Raw genomic sequence first — 19,102 nt, 5'->3', positions numbered from 1 at the left:
TTTTCTTTAGAAATACAATCTTATTTTCCCATTCACAACCATTGCAGGATTAGAAGCAAAATGAGAAACATCTTTAGTACTATCTCTTCAAAGGACATTTCAGTTTTCTGATAAAGTCACAATAGTATGACTAATGGCATAGTGAATATACTAAGTAATTCATAATAGTGAACTAGGCCTTTTGTATATTTAATCCATTCTTTCTAAACAACATTTGGGATTAAGATTTTTGTGTGTGTGATCCAACTCATCATCTGATGCACTTGCTCAGTTGCTTAGTCTGATCCGGCTCTTTGTGACTCTATGGAATGTGGCCTGCTAGGGTCCTCTGTCCATACCAGATTCTCTATATAGTTTCTATTAAAAAAAAACTCTTCTGTAACCAACCACTGTCTAGATCTCACTTAAACCTTATTTCATTTATGACTTCATTGCACATCTCAATGTTACTTTTAGATCAGGAAGTACAGCAGAGTGAAGTAGACTAAATATAGAAACGTTTTCCTGTTCTTTGCTGTGATGGAATAAAGAATGGAAACGTGTCAGCAGGGTTGACTCCTTCTGATGGTTGTAAGAGAAAGATCTATTCCAGACCCTTTCCTTAGCTTGTAGATGGCCATCCTCTCTGTGTCTTTTCATTTATTTATTTATTTTTTTACAGTGTTGTGTTTATTTCTTCTGTATAGCAAAGTGGTTCAGTTATATACATACATATATACAAGTATATATATATTTCATATTCCTTTCTGTTATGGTTTGTCACAGTATACTGAATATAATTCCCTGTACTATGCATTGTTTTTTGTTTTTTTTTTCCAATTTTATTTATTTATTTTTTTCAAGTTGAACAGACTAAATTTCTTTAAACAAACTTACTTATATTCCAGAGTCCTTTAAAAACTTAATAGCATTTATACATTGAAGGTATTTGATTTTCTTGTAACTAGCACTTCAAATGCAACAAGCATTTGAAGCAACAAGCATCTGACCCAACAAGTAAAACTTTCTACAGTTCATAACTTTTATAAATAAAATAAATTAAATGTACAGTGAATAAGTTCTCTGAAATATTTCAATATTTCTGCGGGTTTAGTAACATCATAAAATACATTTCAACTAAAATTCACAAATCTAAAAACCTGTTAGGCATTTTTAGGCGTTTTAAGTTGGAAATGAAGACCAATGTTACATCGTAATATGCCAATTACAAATAGTACTTCAAATAGCAAATACTACAGTTTGTCCCAACTCTCTGTGTCTTTTCACATCGTCTTACCTCCATGCCTGACTCTATAGCCAAACTTAACCTTTCTTCTTACAAGCATACTAGTCATATTAGATTAGAGGTCCACCCAGTTCCAGTATGACCTCATCGTAACTAATTACGTTTGCAATGACCCTATTGTCAAATAAGGTCAGTTACAATTGTGCTATAAAAACAAACAAAAATCCAAATTTAAATAAGAAATCATATTCAAATAGCAACAAAAAAGATCACTAATGCCTTAGTTTTCAAATTTATTTTTAAACTCAGTGATACTAAGTACATGCATAACACTATGCAACTAACATCCATTTCCGTTTTCAAAAACCTAGTTTTTATTAATAAATCTAGGTAAATAGCTGCTGGAACTGAGGTTCAACCGAGTAGGATAACCGTATACAAACCAAATAGGAGCACGCAGTCTAACAAACGCCAGCGAACTTACTGAAAAAAAACAACAGATTATTTAAAATCTGTTGAAACCAACTATCACTGTAACATATGGGCCAACAGGAAAAATAACCAAGCTAAATACGACACAGAAATAGCTTAAGATGTCAGTCAACGTCCTCCTACCCCGGGAAGGGCGACTGGTGACGCCTGGAAGCAGTAAGTTAAGGTCGCTCGGATGCGCTCGCACCAGAAACTAAAACGAAGGTTCTTAACTTGCGCTTGGAGAACCGTTGAAACGACAGGGCACGCTTAAATGCGGTGGGGGGTGCAGAGCGTTCACGGGATCTTCGACAGGAAGGTTTTAAAAACGACCGCATTGCAGGGACCGGACAGGGAGCATGGCGGTGACAGCGAGAGGGCCTTAAGGCCGGGCTTAGAACCTTCGGCGGAGCGATCGGGTGAGGGGTGATGGGTGAAGGATGGTTGCGAGGTGTGGACCTAGCCCCGGGCTCGCGGTCCGGGAACTAGGCCCGGATGCAGGGGCGGGGCCGGGAAGACACCGCCTACCGGCGGCCCCGTTTACCCCGGAATATGACGCCCAGACAAAGGAAGAGGGAAGAGGGGTTCCGCAGGGACCTCACAGGCGTGGCTATAGCCCCGAGGGGTCGGGAACATCTCCCCCCCACCCCTCCCCGGTCCGCGAAACCCGTCTTCCTCTGGTCCTACCCAAGCCTCTGCGACACCCGGCGGGGCTGGCCGTTGGCCGCAGCGCACGCTCCTCATCCTGCCCATTTGTTATTCTCTGGATGGGGCGGCGACCACCGAGCTGGGAGCCAGGGCTGCGGGCCGCGCTGGGCGGGGGGAAAAACAGGACGGGGCAGCCGTCGGGGCCACCAGAAACGCTACTTCTGCCGCCTTAGCGGCGGCAAACCAAATCCCGCGAACCCGGAAGATCTGCCTTGCGGCTCGCGACTGGGAATTTTTAAATCTGGCTGGGTTTACCCCGCGGGCCAGCCACGCCCCCCGCCGCCTGCCTCAGCCAGTCAGCGCCAGGCCCGCCATTTTTCAAACCCTCTTCTGGCCGCCAATCAGAATCGAGTAGCACATTCCTCTCCTGACCGGTTCTAACGGGTCTGGGAGTTAACGACCCGGGCGACCCACCGAACCTGCTAGGCTGCGGCCTGGGGGACGGACCTGAAGACATACCGACCAATAGAAAGCCGTCTTGGTGAGGGGGCGGGGCCTCCTAGAGTTTGAATAATCCCCAGGGCCAATCGGAGCGGCGGGGGTGTGGCCTGTGACCCGGCTCGTCAAGTTACCGTGGCGCGGAGAAGTCTGCAAAACAAGAGGCGGAGGATTGCGTTAGCGACGAACCAGTTCACGCCGGAGCCGGGGCAGCAGCGTCGCGGTCAGACGCGGCCGCTGCGCGGAACTCTGAGGAAAATCTTTCGCCAGGCAAGAGCCTGCGGCGGGCCCCGGGTGCGCGGTCGGCTGGCCTCCTTCCGTCACGGCTTGCTGGGGCGCCGCGGCTGCTGGGGACGAGCCCCGGTGGTGGTTTCCGGGTGCGGGCCTGACGGGCCGGGCTGCGGAGGCGGGAAGCTCGGCCGGGCCCGGCTCCGGAGTCTTTTGAACGCGGGGCGCGAGGCGGCATCTGGGAACGCGGCTCGCGGCGTGGAAGCCTGGGGCTTTCCTGTCAGGAAGGGCTAGGCTGGGGCGGGCGGCAGGCTCGCGAGTGTGGCGGGGGGAGGGCGGGGGCGTTTGGGCGGGAAGCAGCCCCGCCCGCCAGCGCTCGACCGCTCTCCCGCCAGGTGGACACGCCGCCTCCGCCGCAGCAGCAGCATCATGGGGAAGGGCGACCCCAACAAGCCGCGGGGCAAGATGTCTTCGTACGCCTTCTTCGTGCAGACCTGCCGCGAGGAGCACAAGAAGAAGCACCCCGACTCCTCAGTCAATTTCGCAGAGTTTTCCAAGAAGTGTTCCGAGAGATGGAAGGTGAGCCGGGGCGCCCGGGGTCCTCACGCGGGCGGGTGGCCGTGACTTTGAACTTCTCCTCGCGACTGACGCGCGCGCATGTTTTATTACGAGTTTGAAGTACAGGACTTACGGTGCTTATATATTTTAAGGTGACTGAGGCAAAATGGTCCTTACTGAGGAAAACCGGGAGCTAAAGAGGATCATGCTCTTTTGGAGACGGATACGGGTTTCGGGTCCTGCTATATATTCACTACTATTTTTGTGCTTACAGACTATGTCGGCCAAGGAAAAGTCCAAGTTCGAAGACATGGCAAAAAGTGACAAAGCTCGCTACGACAGGGAGATGAAAAATTATGTCCCTCCTAAAGGTGACAAGAAGGGAAAGAAAAAAGATCCCAACGCTCCGAAAAGGCCTCCGTAAGTGTGTTTTAAAACCAACCGAATTGCCCTCCTCCCCCATTTTTTTCATTCAGGTTATTACAACTCTGTTCCTTCCTTTTAGATCTGCCTTCTTCCTGTTTTGCTCCGAACATCGCCCAAAGATCAAAAGCGAACACCCTGGCTTATCCATTGGGGATACTGCAAAAAAATTGGGTGAAATGTGGTCTGAGCAGTCAGCCAAAGATAAACAGCCGTATGAACAGAAAGCAGCTAAGCTAAAGGAGAAATACGAAAAGGTGTGTTGTCCTCACTTTTATTTTAAGCCAGTGTGAAATCCAGTAGATATTTTCTAAATCGGTATGTTAGAAATAGAAGCTGTAGAAATTTGGGAGCTATACATAGTTCTGTGTTAATGGTTTTCGGCTTTGTTTTCAAAAGATGTAGTGAGAATTGTACACTTAGGCAACACAAGCTAATTGAAACTTTTCTTTTGACCGAAACCAATGTCTGTAGCCGAAGGCAATGGCAAGCCACTCCAGTACTCTTGCCTAGAAAATCCCATGGATGGAGGAGCTTGGTAGGCTGCAGTCCGTGGGGTCGCTAAGGGTCAGACACGACTGAGCGACTTCACTTTAGCTTTTCACTTTCACACATTGGAGAAGGAAATGGCAACCCACTCCAGCGTTCTTGCCTGGAGAATCCCAGGGACGGGGGAGCCTGGTGGGCTTCCGTCTATGGGGTCACACAGAGTCGGACACGACTGAAGTGACTTAGCAGCAGCAGCACTAATGTCTATAGCATTGGTAGGTTGGTGCATTCAGATTCATTTGTAGTAAAATAGGTCTCTTATTTGAGAAGACTGAAGGGCCAAATGTTTTTTGTAGATGTATCTAAGATGTGAAGTTAGGGGGTGGGCTTTGTGAGATTAACAGATAACGGTAGTGAAAGTACTGACATCAGTCTAATACACCCCAGTTATTTTAAATCATTAGCTTTCTAAGACCTAGGGGCATCAAACGCTCTCAAAACCCGAGTTTTAGACTGTCATTGGGGTTATTGGCCAATAATCGCAGATTGTTTACAACTTAGTGGTTTTCACGGTTGGGTAATGACACCGGATGCTGATTTTATTTTTTTTAACTATTTCAGGATATTGCTGCATACCGTGCCAAGGGCAAGAGTGAAGCGGGAAAAAAGGGCCCTGGCAGGCCGACAGGCTCCAAGAAGAAGAATGAACCAGAAGATGAGGAGGAAGAAGAGGAGGAAGAAGACGAAGATGAGGAGGAGGAGGAAGAAGATGAGGAATAAATGGCTATCTTGTAATGATGTGTGTGGAGTGTGCGTGTGTGCTCAGGCAGTTGTTTTGCTAAGAATGTGAATTCAAGTGCAGCTCAATATTAGCTTCAGTATAAAAACTGTACAGATTTTTGTATAGCTGATAAGATTCTTTGTAGAGAAAATACTTTTTTAAAAATGCAAGTTGTGGCTTTTTGAGGGGCTACTACATACAGTTAGATTTTCAAGCTTCTGATGTTAAATGTTTCTAAATATTTAATGGTTTCTTTAATTTCTTGACTTGTGTATGGTAGCACAGCAAACTCAGAAATTAGCATCAATAGCAAAATTTGGGTTTTCTAGAACGAGAATGTTGCATTTTTTTTTTAATTTTGTAATAAAATTATATATATTATTCCTATTGTCCTTGTCTTATATGCTAAATTAGCTTTTACTTTCATGGTCTGGAGCCATATCACTTTTTTTGTCTTCCTCCCTAATAGTTCTTAGATATGGTTGATTTAGTAAAATGTTTTGTTAAAAGTCAAACATGCCCATATTCATATTTACACAAAGTGTTCTTTAAAAATCAATTCTGGAATTTAATGAACTTTAAAAATTTATGCAGTCTTATACACTGAGCAAGTTTTGTTCTCGACATTTATGTTCATTTGTTAGCTAACTTGTCCCTTGGGTTTTTTCTTTTTAGTTGACATTTTAAGATTTCAAAACTCAGTGTGGTCTTAAGCCTAGAATTCTGGGTAACTAACCCAAGAAAGCTTTTGAGATGATTATTGTGATTTTCCATGATAACAAGATGAAATTCCACTAGGATTTCTATTTACAGGTGAAAGCAGTTATTAAGAAATGCTCATTTGAGAAAGCAGTTGCTTGTATTTGAATTAGGTAACTATTTCAAATCATTATCAAGTTATTAGTGAAAGTTGACCAAGTGTTGGCTGGAGGAGTATAGAAGAAACCTATTTGTTGATAGTTTGACAGTTAAACCTGACAATCTTGGTTACATACTCTAGTTTTTACAATAGAAACCAAAATTCTTAATACCCAACCATGGGAGCCTTGGTTATCTTATGCCATACTCAGAGTATTTTAAGATTTATTTCTTACATAACATGGTTAAATGGGAGGTGTAAGTTATTAGCATAATTCCCAGAGCAGATGTACTCAGGTAAAATCTTCAAACTTCTTAGTGATGGCCCTCCATTATCATGTCACAGTTGTTATTTGGGGGCCTTTGCCAATCATAAAAACTAGTTTTATGTGTTTAAAAACTATTTCCTGATGTTAGGTGACTTAACACTAAAACGTGTGGTAAAGTTTTCTAAAGACATACCCACATCTGGATCCCAAGTCCCCAGCCATACCAAATAATTGCTGTGTGGACTTTGCCTCTGGGTTTATTTCTCTCCATTTGTATATGGGGTCAATATCTACTTCAAAGTGTTCTAATGATTAAACAAGAATGTATTCACAAGTACTGTATTTACAACAGTCCTTAACACTTAGAAAAGATACTAGTTTCTAAAATTGAAATACAGTGAAAGTTAAAGATTTCTTTAAAATTTGATCCATGAAGTAGACCTATCAGGTTCCTTGTCACTTTTGGGGATTTTTGGGTACTACTTTCATTTTGTTCTTTAAATGAAATACATTTTAAATGTGTAAGCTAAGAATGACACATTTTTAAAAAATGAGCTGCTGCTTAATCTCAGCATTTGAGATGAGTCCTCATTTTATATTTTCTCTTAAGCGTTGATCAAAATTTGCAACACCCTTGTTTTTAAGACTAAATGACTTCAAGGAGTGGTTATGTTGGAAAGCATTAAAATACGGATAAGAGTCATGTTCTATTCCAGACCAACCAGTACTTGGGGGGTGTGCTTATGAAGACCATACCCCCGTTTTTAAAAACAATTCATATATACGTAAATGGGCTAGATAGTGGGTAGTTTACAATCTTGATTTCCAACTACCAGCTTCTCCCAAGAGGCAACTCCAGGAGTACAATGATAACATCCTTCAGGAGAGACAGAAGCACAATAGTCACAAAGGAAGCTTACTACATATGTTGTCCTGCCCCTTAATTCTCATTTTAGGTTCTTGGCACAACAGAACTGCCACATTTTACTTCAATATCTATCTGCATAATACCCCACTGAATGATCATAATTTAACCGGTTCCCTAAAGATGGTTATGTTTGAATTTTTTTGCTTTAAGAACATTGCCATGAATATCTTGTATGTATGATTTCAGAAATTTCTATAAAAAGCATTTAAAAGTTTGCACATTAAAAAATGTGCTAATTACAATAGTTAAAACCTGTACTTGGTATACGCTGGTACCTGCTCTCCAGCTGTTAACTTGCTGAAATTTGCCAAAATGGCGCTCAGAAGTTGTACTGAAACATACTCCACAGCAATAACTGTTTCAGAGTGTCTTGTTTCCTCAGCAATGTTATCAGTCTCAAACTTAATCTTTGCTATCCTGATATATAAAAAATGGTTCCTCCTATTATGAATTTAGCATATTTTTATGTTAAAGAGCCATTTGTATTTCCCATGGCCTTCTGTCTCATTGGTCTTTTTTAGTCATTTGCGGGAAATAAGGAAAATGACCCTTTGTGACATGCATTGTAAATATTGGTATTTTTTCTTTGTTGTCGTTTGACTTTATGATGCTTGTTTTCATGCAAAGATTTATTTTTATGAGGCAAATTTATTCTTTAGTGGCCTTGGGAGACCTTTCCCAAAGTTAGCTTTGCTTTCTTCTTATTATTATTAAATCTTTGATCCTTTTGAAATTTATTTTGGTACAAGAACTGAAGTAGGGTCTCAAGTTTCTTTCCAGATGGTAGCCACTACTTTTGGTCTTCTATAAAAGCTGGGTTAGGAGATCCTAAGGTGCCTTACGTATCAAAGCAGTAACTTGCAAACTTGCTCAATGCAAGACAGTAAGCATTTTTGTATTCTGCTTTTCAACAGAAATCATTTACTATAAGTAGTAAACCATGTTTGTCTTAGCACAAACAGCATTATCTTAAAGCTAACTTCATTACATGCCATTAAAAATGTTGACAAAGCAGTAATGACTATTTATTGGGGAATAGCAAGAAGAAAGCTAAAGGACCTGTTTTGCCAGTGCATAAGATACAGTCCTTTTAAAAATAAAACATCTGTAGAAATAAGTCATTTGTGTACACATCATGCCAGGAAGAGCAGGTGATCTATAAACATTTGTAAGCATAAATGCCCAGGGTAAAAGTGACAGCTACTGTTCAGCTCAGTCCTGTTGCTAAATGGAAATATACGTCTAAGATCCCAAATCTCCCAAAATTTTAAGTGGAACCAGAATTCTAGATATTTTTAAAAATGTGAAGTCTGAATCGTAAACATTGGCAGTGAATTCAAATCTTGATTTCAAAGAAAACATGTCTGTAGGTAAGATTCTGTCACGGGTCATGGATTGGTTACTTCTATAAATTGGTGTACGGAAATGTAATATTAATATTTACTTGAGTTAGGGCTGTTGGGAAAAGTTTATGTACAGGCCTCCCAGCTAAGCATTATTTTCCCAGTTGTCTAGAAACCCTCACCCTGTATGGAAACTCATCTAACTTCTTATCCTGTTGTACAGTCTCTGAAGTCTAAATGGAATGTCACTGGGCTCCTGGGCCTTTGTTCTTCAGGACTTGGCCCAACTGTCTCTTAGCCTCATCTTCGGAGTTACCATAGCTAATAGAATACCGGCTCAGGAGCACAAATAGTGTTTCACGTTGAAACAACTTTTAAGCAAAACTGCAATTCAATCATATTCATGTGTTATTCTTCAATTCTCTATATTTCTGCAGTAAAGCTGAGACAGCTTATACAGAGAACTAAAATACAAAGAAAAAACGTTATGAAAGAAATTAAGAGTGAGCTGATTTCAAAAAAGTGAGCTGATGAGCTTATATTGAGAATCAGATCAGTTTGAATAGGGCTCAGTTTCTCTTTTTAAGTGAATTATTTTTTTAATTAAATTTTTTTTTTCTTTCTATTTTTTGGCTATGCCATGCAGCATGTGAGATCTTAGTTCCCTGACTAGGCATCAAACCTGATCCCCCTGCAGTAGAAGCATGGAATCTTAACCACTGGGAGGTCCCAGGGATCTTTTTTCTGGTCAGTTTGGTAACATCAGACCTGACGTGTAACCTTTCAGTTTCCTCAGATGTTAAAATCAGATTTTTCTTTTTCTGAACATTAAATGAGGCAATAAGTCCAAGACACTTCTCTTGGTGGTAAGAAAAATATTAACTAAAAGTATGCATGATAACATGTATATATATTATAGTTGTCATAATAAGACTACCAGAGTCACTTCTGAGATTCTTAACTCTCTAAGTGGAGAGGAAAACTAGTTATGTGGAAAATACAATAGAAATTCCTCCCACAGAGCTCTGGGAATACTCAATACTGGAGCTATGTCCTTGACTTCAATACTAAATTTGGGAATTTGAACAAGTTAACTTTTTTTTTTTTAAAGTATAGTTGATTTACAATACTGTATTAAGTTTAAGGTGTACAGCATAGTGAATTCAGTTATTTGGCAGATCAAATTCCATTATAGGTTGTTACAAGATATTGGGTATAATTCCCTGTGCTATATGGTAGATTCTTGTTGCTTATCAATTTTTACCTAGTTTGTTAATCCCACACCCCTAATTTGTCATTCACCTCTTCCCTTTACCCTCTGGTGAAATGGCAACCCACTCCAGTGTTCTTGCTGGAGAATCCCAGGGACAGGGGAGCCTGGTGGGCATCCGTCTATGGGGTCACACAGAGTTGGACACGACTGAAGTGACTTAGCAGCAACCATAAATTAACCACTTATTAATCCCATATTATTTATCCACATATATTTGATCACATATTCATGTGTGACTTACTGTAATTTTAGTTGTCTTTGATTTCACAAAGCATATTTGTTGAATGAAGTCTTTTGGGAATTGCCTTTTTCACTCAACACTGCCCTACTATCTTGTTTATAACCAGTTCATTCATGTTCATTGCCTTGTAACAGTCTATTGTGCAATAATACCACAATTGGTCCACTCTCCTGTTGATGGATATTTAGGTTGTTCCTGGAGTTTTTGCTGTTATAAATGACACTGGTATAAAAATTGCTATACAGTTCTCCTGGCTTTCAAGCACAGCCCCCTCTAGTGATCTTGTCCTGTAAACCCCAGCTGGCTCGGGCAGCCTCCTCAGCTGGGTTGTTTCACCAAGGCTTGAGCCCTGCTTTCCTCAGTGGTGGTTGGGAAAGTTCTTCAGGCAGATGGACATGCTGAACCAGGGTTCACCCTGTGTGCTTCCTTTCTCTTACGTTATCACAGTCTGCTTTGCCTGTTACCCAGTTCCTGAAAACAGCTGCTGCATATTTCTTTGTCCAGTTTTATAGCCGTTTAGGACAACAGCATACTGTTGAGGATGGGAACAATTACTATGCCATGGCCAGACAGGGAAGTCTATTCATCTCTATTTTTTACGGAAAGTTTGTTTTGTTTTGGGCACTTAATCATTAAGACAACTGGAGTTTATGTGCTTATATCAAAAGCCCCAGAGAAATTTCATTTAAAGATAACTGAAAGAATGTTCTTAGATGTTCTTCCAGATGCACAGTTAAATTATAAAGTAGACAACTGAAAATTACATTCTATACATGGTGGAGGTAGAGGTAACAATTTATTCCCTTGTGGATAACCATTTCAACCCCAGTGTGAGAAGCTTAAGTTATGATCTTAAACTCTTCACTTGGAAAGTGGAGGCGATGACATGTCGCATATGAAACAGGCACACACACATACACATAGCCCTAGAGGGTCTGCAGTATAGCTGTCTTAGTTCTTCTGATTAAAGACCGATTTTAAGACTTTGAAACCAGATAACAATAGGTACCATTTATATTACTCTGACTACATGACAGGAACTACTGTAAGCATTTCAGGTATGTTAACTCATACAATCCTGACAAAAAGCCTATGAAATAGGCACTGTTATTTCCTTCATCTTACTAATGGGAAAACTGAGGCATAGAGAAGCACTGATAACTTGCCAGGGTAACACAAGTAATTTGTAATGAAACAGGGATTCCAATACAGTCAAGTCCACTGTATATGCTATTCATATGACCAGGTTGTAAACATTCTGTTATGAGAATTAAGGAGCCCTCATCCCACCACTGCTCAGACGCCCAAGGCCTGATCCACTTACAAAAGTGAAACACACCAATCACAGTTATTGGCATTTCAAAACCTTAAAATTGAGATTGGCAAAGCAATTATTGAATTTAGCTTAGAAACAACCCTTCTGTTAACCTCTAATCCCAGGGACAGTGCTCCTCCCAAATCATTCTTTTATCCAATCTTTTTTTCAACAGATTCTAATGAATAATAAGCATCCTCATAGGGCTTGGTACTTCTAAAAGTGCTTTCCACATGGATGAATATTCATATACCCAATTACTGATCTATTAGCCGTCAGGCTCAGGTCATGTACTTGTCATGGTCTTCCATTGAATTATAAGTGGATCAAAAAAAAAAAACAAAACCAACACACAGCTTGTCTAGAAATGATGATATATAGTCCTACATCCCTGTAAAAGACTGTAAGGAAATAAATGAGCTCACATTCACTCCAGAATGGTGCTCTGTCACTTTTTCAGGCACAGCAGCTGAGAAGTGAAGCCACAATGGCTGAGAGAGTTTCCCAAACCAACATAGCCACTTACTGGAATGCTGGCAGCAGTACCTTCTCTCGAGGTGTCATGGGCTGTGCTATGAGGTCCTACAGCCCATTTCTCACTTCATTTGGGAAGGCTTCCTTTTCTAGTTGATCTAGAAGATTGTAAAGACTTTACTTACATTTTTGGTTTTAATAGGCAATGGTATAGGAGAATACACTGCCAAGAAAGATATATGTTGCTGGGGTTGTGTTTTGTATTTGGTAAGTGACTTTAAAAAACTGCTATACATAAGCAACCAGAGGCAAAAATAAGTCTTTATGTTTCCTTCTTAGATATAAGCTCTGAGTATTCGAAGCAAATTCTAACCAACACTCAAGCATATACTCAACATACTGTTGTTGCTGTTATTCAGTCGCTAAGTTGTGTCTGACTCTCTGCAACCCCGTGAACTGCAGCACACCAGGCTTCCCTGTCCTGCACTGTCTCGCAGTGTTTGCTCAAACTCATGTCAGCTGAGTCAGTGATGCCATCCAACCATCTCACCTGTCGCCCCCTTCTCTTGCTCTGAATCCTTCCCAGCATCAGGGTCTTTTCTGACGAGCTGGCTCTTCGAATTAGGTGGCCAAAGTATTGGAGCTTCAGCTTCAGTATCAGTCCTTGCAATGAATATTCAGGGTTGTTTCCTTTAGGATTGACTGGTTTGATCTCCTTGCTGTCCAAGGGACTCTTAGTTTTCTCCAGCACCATAGTTCTAAAGCACCAATACTACTGTATCTTGCAAACAATGTGTGTGTGTTCTCAGTCATATTTGACTCTTTGCAACCACATGGACTGTAAGCCCTGACAGGCTCCTCTGTCCATGGAATTTTCCAGGCAAGAGTACTGGAGTGGGTTGCCATTTCCTTCTTCAGGGGATCTTCCTGACCCAGGGATCGAACCAGCATCTCTTGCATTCGTAGGTAGATTCTTTACTGCTGCGCCATCTGGGAAGCCCCTTATAAACAATAAAATCAAGTAATTATTTCAAACATGCAGTGTTTAGATATATATAAAAAGGATTACAAGTACTAAAAAAAACAAAAAACAAACCCATGGATTAAAATACAATATTTTATTTATTTCTCACCTAAAAAACAAGCAACCCAGAATTAAGATATACATAAACTTCTCAAATTTACCCCTAATAAAATTTTGAATATTTATACAATTTCTACAGAAACATACAGTGTATCAAAATCTGCATAAATCAAATTTATAAAATGTGTAGAAATGCATAGTGATATTACCAACTTACAAAGCAAGGATATGGAATTACTTCCAAAACAGCCTACAGTAGAAAATAGTCATTATGGCAGCAGCTTCTGATGTTTTTCGTGTTTGGTAAGGTTTCTGATTTCAATATATAGAGTCATTTTTTATAGAGTATCTTAACGAATTGCACAAAATACCCATTTAAAATTTACATGCACAGTTTCTGTGCCACTGTTCTTAGGCCTATGCATAGTTAACAAGGTTATAATCTATTCAACAAGGAAAATGCGACCTACCTGCAAACACACGAGTATTAAATACCAATTCTCTTAGTTTCGTACTTATGGTTGATTTATTTTGCAATTATATAGGCATAGAAATGTATTCCTTTTTAAACATCCCTAGAGATGAATGAAAGCTCAAATGGTTGATCGGAGATCAGGAGCAAAATACAAATTGACGATTCAAAATTATAAACAAAACTCTGTTTAAGATGGTTAACTTTGACTCTCCAAATTTAAGAGCTCAGCTTGGAAGAAGCAAGTTTGTAGGCTTTTCTTTATAAATAAATGTAGGTGCTCTTTTCTGTTTTCTTTTTTAAGCTTTAGTGAAATATATTTTTCTCTGGTAGTAGTCTGTGAATTCCTTCCATTGATCATGATAACAGGATCAGTCTTTAACTTACTTGCCATTCCCTGCCTCATTAATTTCCTTTTTATTTATTTATTTTTTTGCCTCTGATGGAGCATTTTAGTCTGGTGGGGAATAAGAGACTATTTAGATATTAAAATCAACTGACCACTTGCAGTATTTGGTCTTCCTCTTGTAGGTACTATCTCAATAAATGTGTGAATTCAAACAAGTCTTCTTTTCACTGGAAAAATACTAACAGAGATATGCTTCCTAAAAAAAAACCACTAGGGAACTCACAGATAATTGGACAGAAAGAAGTTCATATTTGTTCATGAACTGTATTTTTCAATAGACTTTTTTAAAATTGAAAGACTGTGCAGTGAATTTCATGAAGAAATAAATGAAAGGTCCATTCACCCTTGACGTTATAAATTGCACAGCTTAGATTATAACACACAGTAGTCTTGTAAGGCTTAATCCAACAAGGGTTTGGAAATTCTCACCTTGGTTAGAACAAACCTTTGATGTGTTTACAGTGGTGTTGTGTTATTTGTGTTACTCTCATTTCAAGGTTTCAAAACTGAGAAATATTTATAGTTTTCTAAAGTGACAGGTAATGGGGAAAAGCCAATCCTCAATGTCAGAGGACATTTTTTCTCAAGTTAGTAGGCCCCCCCTCCTGCCTTAGGAGTTGGGACTGACAGAGGGCAATGGAATGCTGACAAGCAGAGGAGTTAATGCCGCACAAATCTTCAACCTCTATAGAATAGCCCTGGATGTTCCATCTTGTCATTTCCTTTTTGAGTCGTACAGCATTCAGTTTCAGAGCAAATGGCAGCAAGTAAATTCAGTCCTCAGACAGGTAACTATTCCATCAATACCATCTTACAAATTGCATTCAAAGCTCCTGAAACAGTATACCAAGAAATGAAAGAGGCACTAAATGTGTTGAAATTCACCTTTCAAAAAAGCAGCATGACCATGGAGGAAGGCCACCTTGGCTAATAACCTGTGGCAGTGCTTCAAAAAGATGTAAAATTAAATAAAGACACAACAGGCTGATAATCACCAAGTTACATAGGAAAGTCTGGTTACTCCAACCTTTTTTTCAAGTGTGTTTAAAAAAAAAAAATCAAACTGCCTTTCAGACCCCTGAGTGTTATCCCAAAGAAGACAATGATGCTTTTAACTCTGTTCTAAATAAAACAGAGCTAAACGCACAGATTACCAACATCTTAAAACAAAAAAGATGTAAACATCTACAAAGTTTAAGGTAAAAGCAGTTTTGTAAACAGTAACTGCAGATGATCATGTTATTGTAAAAATCACAGTTTGTCAACGTCCTCAGGCTCCCTGGGAGCCTCTGGGTTTGGAGCTGTACAGGAAACAATAGTTGCAGCAGGTTTCAGGCGGCTCTCAGTCCTGTATAAGTTTACATGTCAGTAGGTAGGTTACTGATTTCTTTCATTCCTTCTAGACACTATGGATGTTATTTATCTCCCACTTTTGAGTCATTTTGCTGGAGTCACAGTCGGAGATGAACACTTGATGGAGGACCTCTGAGCGATCCAAGCACTTTCCGGAAGGAATATGAGTCAGTCTGTGCAGGTTCTGGAAAACACAGGGAAACACAGTGTTACACGTGAGCTCTGTGTTATCACTGACATTAGACAGGTCACCTTCTGGCTTTCGTAAGAAGACAATTCAAGCAAGTTGGTCAGGCATGAACCAGCTTCACCCCAGACTCTGGGTTTCTCTCATCAGTCTTCTACATCCTTTTGTTGTTCAGGCATGATGTACTGCGGGTACCTCCAATTCAACACATACAAACTTAAGTTCATCATCTTCCCCTCCAGACCAGCTCCTCTAGTTCCTACCCGCTAACCCAGCTCTCCTGAGCTTAGGACAGCACAGCTCAGGCTATGTGCCCTCCTTCCTTCCTTTGAGTCGCTGAACACAGACATTTGCAGGGACTTGGGCTTGTACCCTTTCCCATCTCCACCACCCTTGCCTTAGTCGAGTCCTTGTCACTTGCTGGAGGTTCCTTCAATTCACCTCTGAGAGCAGTCCTCAGACTAGCTAAGATTGGGTCTATAGAGTCGAAAAAATTTCCTAATAATACAAAGACCCTAACTGCCTTTTCCACTGTATGGACATTTATACAGACTGTGCAAAAGCCATGCTGGGTCAAAGAGCTGGAGCTGTAGCATCAACCAAGTGGTCACATTCTCCACGGCCACAGACTCACAATTAGAAAAAAAGCCAGTTTGAGAATGTCCTTGATGAAGCAGTAAAATGTGTTAGTTTTATTAAGTCTTGACCCTGAGAGACAGTAGGTAAGAATGGCCAGAACATGGGCAGTTGCTGGACTTGAGGGCTGAACGAGTGCCTTTTCTTGTCATGTGACTTGAAAGGACAAATCGCAGGCAGATTACAATTATGCAAACTTGGGGCTGGGGAGACATTTTACAGAAAATATAGTGAGCCTGTCATTTCAAGGGGAAAAGAAAAACAATATAAAGCTGACGGTTATTTGTTGCCATTGATAAAACCTAAGTTTTCAAGCAAAAATTTGAGTTTTGGAAAACTTGTATCCATCATCAAGAATGTGACAGCATCACAAGATTTAAAGACTTTTCTGGTGAAAAGTGGTTATATTTGTGATTTCAGGGCAGTGCATGATGAAATGTGCCATCATTTGGAAGATCTGCATGACTCAGTGAGCCAAGCTGTGAAAGTGTGATGTTACAAAGATCCACTTGAAGTTTAAGACAGACAAGTGGGTTTAATGCAACAGAGGACAAAATGTTCACTGATAGGGATTCCAGATTCCACACTGCAAATAACTTTTAAGAAACTCCTGGCACGTCCCTGGTGGTACAGTGGCTAGGGATCTGCCTGCTAATGCAAGGGACACAGGTCCCCTGATCTGGGAAGATCCCACATGTGGTGGAGCAACAACCCCTGGCAACTCCAGAAGTGCACCGCAACTCCTGAAGCCCGTGCTCTGGGGTCCAGGAGCCACAGCTGTTTGAAACCTGGGCACCTGGAGCCTGTGGTCAGCAATGAGAAGCCCGCACAGCACAGCTAGAGCGGATCCCCTACTCACAGCAACAAGAGAAAGCCTGGGCACGGCTATGGAGACCCAGCACATCTATAAATAAATGAATGGATAAAAAGGAACCACCATCTATACACTTGTGCAGCACAATTATCTGAAAAGGCTATTAAATTAGCCCGTGTTTTCAAACTGCATGTCTAGGCAAGGCTGGAATTTCCTCGGATACTCAACTAGAACATCTCTCATCAAACTAAATGCAGAAGCAGAGTAGGAATCCAGAGTTCTATTAAACCAGAGACTAAAGGCATTTATCAAACTATAAAACAATGCCACTCTTCTCATTGTGGTGCGGAAAATAGCTATTTTTCATTAAAAGTGTTATTTATATTAACATGTAACAGGGTTATGAGTGTTACTTTTACACGAATACATACATCAATACTCATAACAGTTCTCAGGTTTAATTCCCAATTCAGAAACCCCATTAGCTGTAAGCTGCATAACAAATTTCCCTGGGAGCATGTCAGCAGTTAGTAAGGACGTACACAGGTCCAGAGGAGCCGAGTGAGAACTGCTGAGCTGGCCTCCTGCTCACCAGTCTAGACTTGACAATGTTTCCAGAATTATGTTCCTAAATGTCCCCACTGCTTCCTATCACTGTGACCCTCAGCTAATGTCGGTCACTCCCCAAAGACCATAAAAAGTTCCATACTCTTTCCCATGGAGAACAACTTAGGGAACCAGAAAGCACACAGCTCCGAGAATTCTCTACACTAAGACGCTACGACTCTGCTCACTCGTCACCTCATTTACCCTCCATGAAAAGCCTTATCACACCTCAAGATCCCGGGCAGTGACACGTCCTACCCGAAACTCACCAGAAATAAAGCCTCCTATTAATCTCTCTTTCCCTATCCTGTGGCATTTTATTTCTTTAATAGCTTGTTTTTTGCTTCTTATTTATTATTTTTGACCGTGCTGGGTCTTCCTTGCAGGGCACCAGCATTCTCTTCTCTAGTCGTGGTGAGTAGGCTTCTCACTGGGGTGGCTTCTCTTGTGGAGCCCGGGCTCTAGGGTGCATGGGGTTCAGCGGTTGCCGCATCTGGGCTCCAAGGCTCTGGCGCACAGACTCAGCAGCTGTGGCGCGCAGGCTTTGTTGCTCTGTGGCAGTGGGGTCTTCCCGGATCAGGGATCAAACCTGCGTCTCCTGCTTTGGCAGGTGGATTCTTTACCACTGAGTCACCAGGGACGCCCTGTTTTGCTTATTTTTATTTCTACATTTTTCCCTTCTCTTCCATTATAGTATGATGGGCTTTAGCTATTTTTTGAAAGGCCCCAGTGAATATTTATTAATAGTAACATCTGATGCACAAACTGATATTCGGTGCTGTGCCCTTTAATATATAGTATCTAAAATATGTGCTTTCCATTTTTTACCCATTTCTTCTCATATTGTTTTGCATCTGTTAACCTTCTTTTACTAGTTAACTAATATTGTCCTTACTCACCCCTAGGCTTTACTGCTTTCTTTGTGGAAATAAATGGTCTGTTCTCTGGGAGTTATATTAATCTTCTCCTTCCTACCATCAGCAATGGACACAAACTTACTGCTTCTTGGTAATTATCTATGCAACATATATACTTCCCATAACTGGGAATATTCAGCTAGGACATTAACATCGTCACTATATGGGAAACAAGTGTTTTCCGACAGGGAGGGCATGACAACCAATACAAGATGTGTAGAGAAAGTCAAGGGCCGCCAGCTTCTTTCAGTCTAGGGGAGCTTTTTCAGCTTTTTGTTTCTCAATAAATTGATTTACTTTAGCCAAGTCTAGACTTTGAAAATTATAAAGGGGACCATTCGAATGTTGGAATCCTCAACTTGGCATACAACACTGAAAATTCACACCTGAAATAGAAACACTGCTCCCACAGAGTCAAATGAAGAACTAAATGGGGCCTTTAACACAAGCAACAGGCAACACATATCCTGCATTTAACAGCCAGGAGGAGAAGCTGTGAAGCCTGGAATCCAACATGTTACCTGTTCATCTCTATCGCCACCTGCTGGACAACAGGCAGCAATATTTTAAAAGTTATTATAACTAAAGGAGCCATTCATTAT

General features: G+C 40.9%; 2 protein-coding genes across 4 annotated transcripts in view; one reads left to right on the top strand and one right to left on the bottom strand.

Annotated features, from left to right (window-relative positions):
* Nucleotides 1-2,971: 2,971 nt before the first annotated feature.
* Nucleotides 2,972-5,702, top strand: HMGB2 (high mobility group box 2). Of its 2 annotated transcripts, none has more exons than XM_055428022.2 (5): nt 2,972-3,112; nt 3,466-3,649; nt 3,903-4,048; nt 4,134-4,308; nt 5,162-5,702. In XM_055428022.2, the coding sequence occupies exons 2-5, from the start codon at nt 3,500-3,502 to the stop codon at nt 5,318-5,320; spliced, it is 630 nt and encodes a 209-aa protein (XP_055283997.1). In that variant the 5' UTR covers nt 2,972-3,112; nt 3,466-3,499; the 3' UTR covers nt 5,321-5,702. The 2 variants fall into 2 exon arrangements, with proteins under 2 accessions (XP_055283997.1, XP_088693940.1); XM_088837814.1 differs by lacking the exon at nt 2,972-3,112 and adding an exon at nt 3,201-3,219.
* A 7,409-nt stretch (nt 5,703-13,111) lies between these two features.
* The window catches only part of GALNT7 (polypeptide N-acetylgalactosaminyltransferase 7), a 140,958-nt gene continuing 134,967 nt past the window's right edge, over nt 13,112-19,102 (bottom strand). The window contains exon 12 of one of the 2 annotated variants that reach the window (XM_055428019.2): nt 13,112-15,524. In XM_055428019.2, coding sequence (XP_055283994.2) covers nt 15,387-15,524 — 138 coding nt within the window. In that variant the 3' untranslated portion in view covers nt 13,112-15,386. The remainder of the gene's footprint in view (nt 15,525-19,102) is intronic. The other variant, XM_055428018.2, reaches the window with a different exon arrangement.

Source organism: Moschus berezovskii, chromosome 7 (assembly GCF_049115385.1).
Source record: "Moschus berezovskii isolate FMDL1 chromosome 7, NW_MosBer_1.0, whole genome shotgun sequence".
In the NCBI taxonomy this organism is placed as follows: domain Eukaryota; kingdom Metazoa; phylum Chordata; class Mammalia; order Artiodactyla; family Moschidae; genus Moschus; species Moschus berezovskii.
The sequence above is the reverse complement of the archived record's forward strand: the minus strand, read 5'-3'. Positions and strand labels throughout refer to the sequence as shown.